At 62.7% G+C, this 2,878-nt stretch overlaps 2 protein-coding genes across 2 annotated transcripts; both read right to left on the reverse strand.

The window, feature by feature from the left end:
- Positions 1 to 374: 374 nt before the first annotated feature.
- On the reverse strand, positions 375 to 608 carry DQ04_04081030 (hypothetical protein; the record flags this gene model as incomplete). Its single annotated transcript, XM_009313318.1, has 1 exon — positions 375 to 608. One exon carries the CDS (start codon positions 606 to 608, stop codon positions 375 to 377), a length of 234 nt encoding a protein of 77 aa, XP_009311593.1.
- Positions 609 to 1,913: 1,305 nt separating this feature from the next.
- DQ04_04081040 (hypothetical protein) lies at positions 1,914 to 2,831 on the reverse strand (the record flags this gene model as incomplete). The annotated part of the gene is made up of 1 exon (XM_009313319.1): positions 1,914 to 2,831. One exon carries the CDS (start codon positions 2,829 to 2,831, stop codon positions 1,914 to 1,916), a length of 918 nt encoding a protein of 305 aa, XP_009311594.1.
- Positions 2,832 to 2,878: the final 47 nt, after the last annotated feature.

The raw sequence follows: 2,878 nt of genomic DNA on the forward strand, positions 1-2,878 counted from the left end.
CGCGCACGCACATAAGCACACGCAGAAACAACCAATCCGGCGAGGATGCCGCCAAAGAAGCGTGGGGACAACGTGCGTGGCCGCGACAAGATCTTCCGCAACGCTGTGCAGCACGTGCACGTTGGCGTTGGCCACAATGTGCTGGGGAACATCAACCTTCGCCCCGTCGCTGAGCTCGACGGCGCGCAGAACGAGTGCGCCTTCCTTGCGGAACTCAACGAGCTGATGCTGTCGCACTCCACGACGGACTTTAAAAGGTTTCGCTGGGAGGTGCTGGAGCTGTGCGAGACCGCAGCGCTCTTCCACCACAATCACCGCAAGATTGCGGAGAAGTTGCTGCTGTGCCTCATGCGCCGCGACAAATTCGCCGAGGGCTACGAGGCGTTTGTGCGCCTCACTGTCGCTTTCGCACGCGACACGCGGGAGAAGTTCCTCGCGTACTTTGAGTGCTTCCACCAGGCAGTGAATAGCGGCATCTTCGACGCGAACGGGCAGCTCCTCGCCGACACGCGGCGCCTGCAGTTAGTCTTCGCGGCGCAGGTGGCGTGGTGCCGCGAGATGCGGCCGTACTGGCTGCTGCAGGAGCAGAGGCGGCTCGTCACCCGCATTGTGCGCCTCTATGTGCGACAGTTGCACGACACGAAGGAGTACATCCGCCGCCTCTCTGCGGAGGTGCTCGCGTCGGTGTGCCGCATGCTGCGGGAGCTTGTTCCCCTCGTGGTGGGCGAGGCGTGCGTGGATGTGGTGCGGGACTTTGAGGCGTACTGCGCCGCAGAGGCATCGACGGCGGCCTCAATCAGTAACAGTAACAATGATGATGATGATGGTGATGGTGAGGTGGAGGAAGAAGTGGAAGGAGGAGATGGCGGGGATGCCACCGCGGCGACAGAGGCGCCGCCGCCTGTTGCTATGTCGCCAGCGCTGCTGTACCAGTATCAGCAGGACCGGCTCGCGTCGCTGCCGGTTGTGGATGGCATGTGCTTTCTCTCTGCGGAGATATTCCGCGGTATTCGTGGTGCGCTCAGCACTAATTTCGAAAACTTCTACGTGTTGCTCATGCACATCTTTGGACTCTCGCAGCGCACGCAGTTCACCGGCACGTACTGCACGGGGCACGGGACAAACGAGCGGGAAATGTTCGGCTTCACTGAGGAGGAGGCAGATCACTTCGTGTATGCTGACGAATGGAAGGAAATTTTCACCGACAGCAGCAGTGAAAGTCAAGGCTCGGCGGTGGCTGTGAAGAAGAATGAAGTGGGCCTCATGCCGCAAGGCGTGGTGCTGCGGGAGCTTGTGCGGCTCGTTGGCGCCACTGTTATAGGCGTGGGGCTGCGGATGGTGGCGGAAGAGACAGCCGCGGCAGCGAAAGGTAGAGGCAACAGAGGTGATGGGGATAATGATAATAGTTTGGAGCAGGGCGGAGGATCTTCATCGCAGCAGCAATTGCTCAAAGCAGTGGCGGCGTTGATGGAGTTCTCCCTGCCGCACGCACGCCTGCTGGTGTCGGTGCTGCACGCCGCCGACCACGTCCTCCTCCGCGATCCATCGGCGCTGCCGCTTCTGCAGCAAGTGACAGGAACGCTGCTGGAGCAATTGTCAGGGCAACGCGAAGCTATTGCGGCTTCGCCAACGGTAGCAAGAACAACAACAACAACGAGTACACCGAAAGCAGCGGCAAGTGAAGAATGGAGCCAACTTGCGCGTGCCTGTGGTGCCATGATGGAGGTGGTGACACCGCTGTGCGTGGGCGCAGGTGGCACGCACACCCACGCAGCGAAGGTGCAGCAGATCTTCCTCCCGCTCGGCCGGGAGCTTGTGGTGACGTGCGTTTCTGGCGCCACTGTCGATCCATACGCGCGAGAGCCGGCGAGAACGGTGTTGTTCGCTTTTGCACAGGATGTTTTACAGAAAAACTATGCGCTTTGCCTGCGGGAGGAGCGTCGCTTGGGTGAAGAGGAGGACGAAACACCGGGGCGCAGCGGGAGGCGTGTGGTGAAGTCCTTCCTATCGCCTGTTGGCTTGGCTCTTCTGGGGCTCGTGTTGCACGACGCGTGTGTTGTGGCCAACGCGGCGCGAGGCCTTCTTTGCGACAACGCCAGCAGCAACAAGAAGAAGAGGCCCTCAAGTGCGCCTCGCACACCGGCGGGAAACGCCACGAGCAATGAGCACGAATCTGCGATGCGTGACGTGACACGTGCGGTTATGCTTGCGCGGATGTTGTGCGATCGCACAGCGAACACAACGGCAAGCCCACTTTTTGAGCTCCTGACCGCCGCGGCGCCGCCCTCTGCTGCTGCTGCTGCTGCTGGTGCGGCTCCACGCAAGAGCGGTGTTGCGGTGACGTCACTCGTCGGCCACCACACGTTGGCGGCGGGGCTGCAGGAGCTTCTACTCGGCGTCCCGGCGGCGTTTGCCGGCGCGCAGAACGGGAATGGAGGCGTTGTTCTCGGCGTTGCGTCCAAATGGGCCGACGTGGTGGCGGCTGTTCTCCCACTGGTGCCCACAGTTGCAGAGGCGGAGCGTGCAGCGGCGCAGGCGTCCCAGCGGGGCGGTGGTGCCGAGACCGCGACGGAGCCGTTTGCGTGGCGCTTCCGCAGTGCGCTGCTGCACGTGATGGGGGCCGTCAAGGCGGCGGCAACAGCAACAACAACGCCAGTGACACAGCTCAGCGCCGCCTCGTACTCGCTCTTCGCGCAGGCGTCAGCGCTGCTGGTGCAGCTGGCGACAGTGGGCAGCGCCCACGACACCGCTACGGCGCAGGCGGAGTGTGTGGGCTTTCTGCGCGACGCCGTCACAGTTCTCGCCGCGAGCTTTCGCGACACGCATGTCATGGCGCTGAGCGACACGGAAAGCGGGCGGCGCCTGCACGGGCGTGAGT

The sequence above is a fragment of the Trypanosoma grayi genome (genome assembly GCF_000691245.1).
Source record: "Trypanosoma grayi strain ANR4 Tgr_408_V1, whole genome shotgun sequence".
NCBI classification, from domain to species: domain Eukaryota; phylum Euglenozoa; class Kinetoplastea; order Trypanosomatida; family Trypanosomatidae; genus Trypanosoma; species Trypanosoma grayi.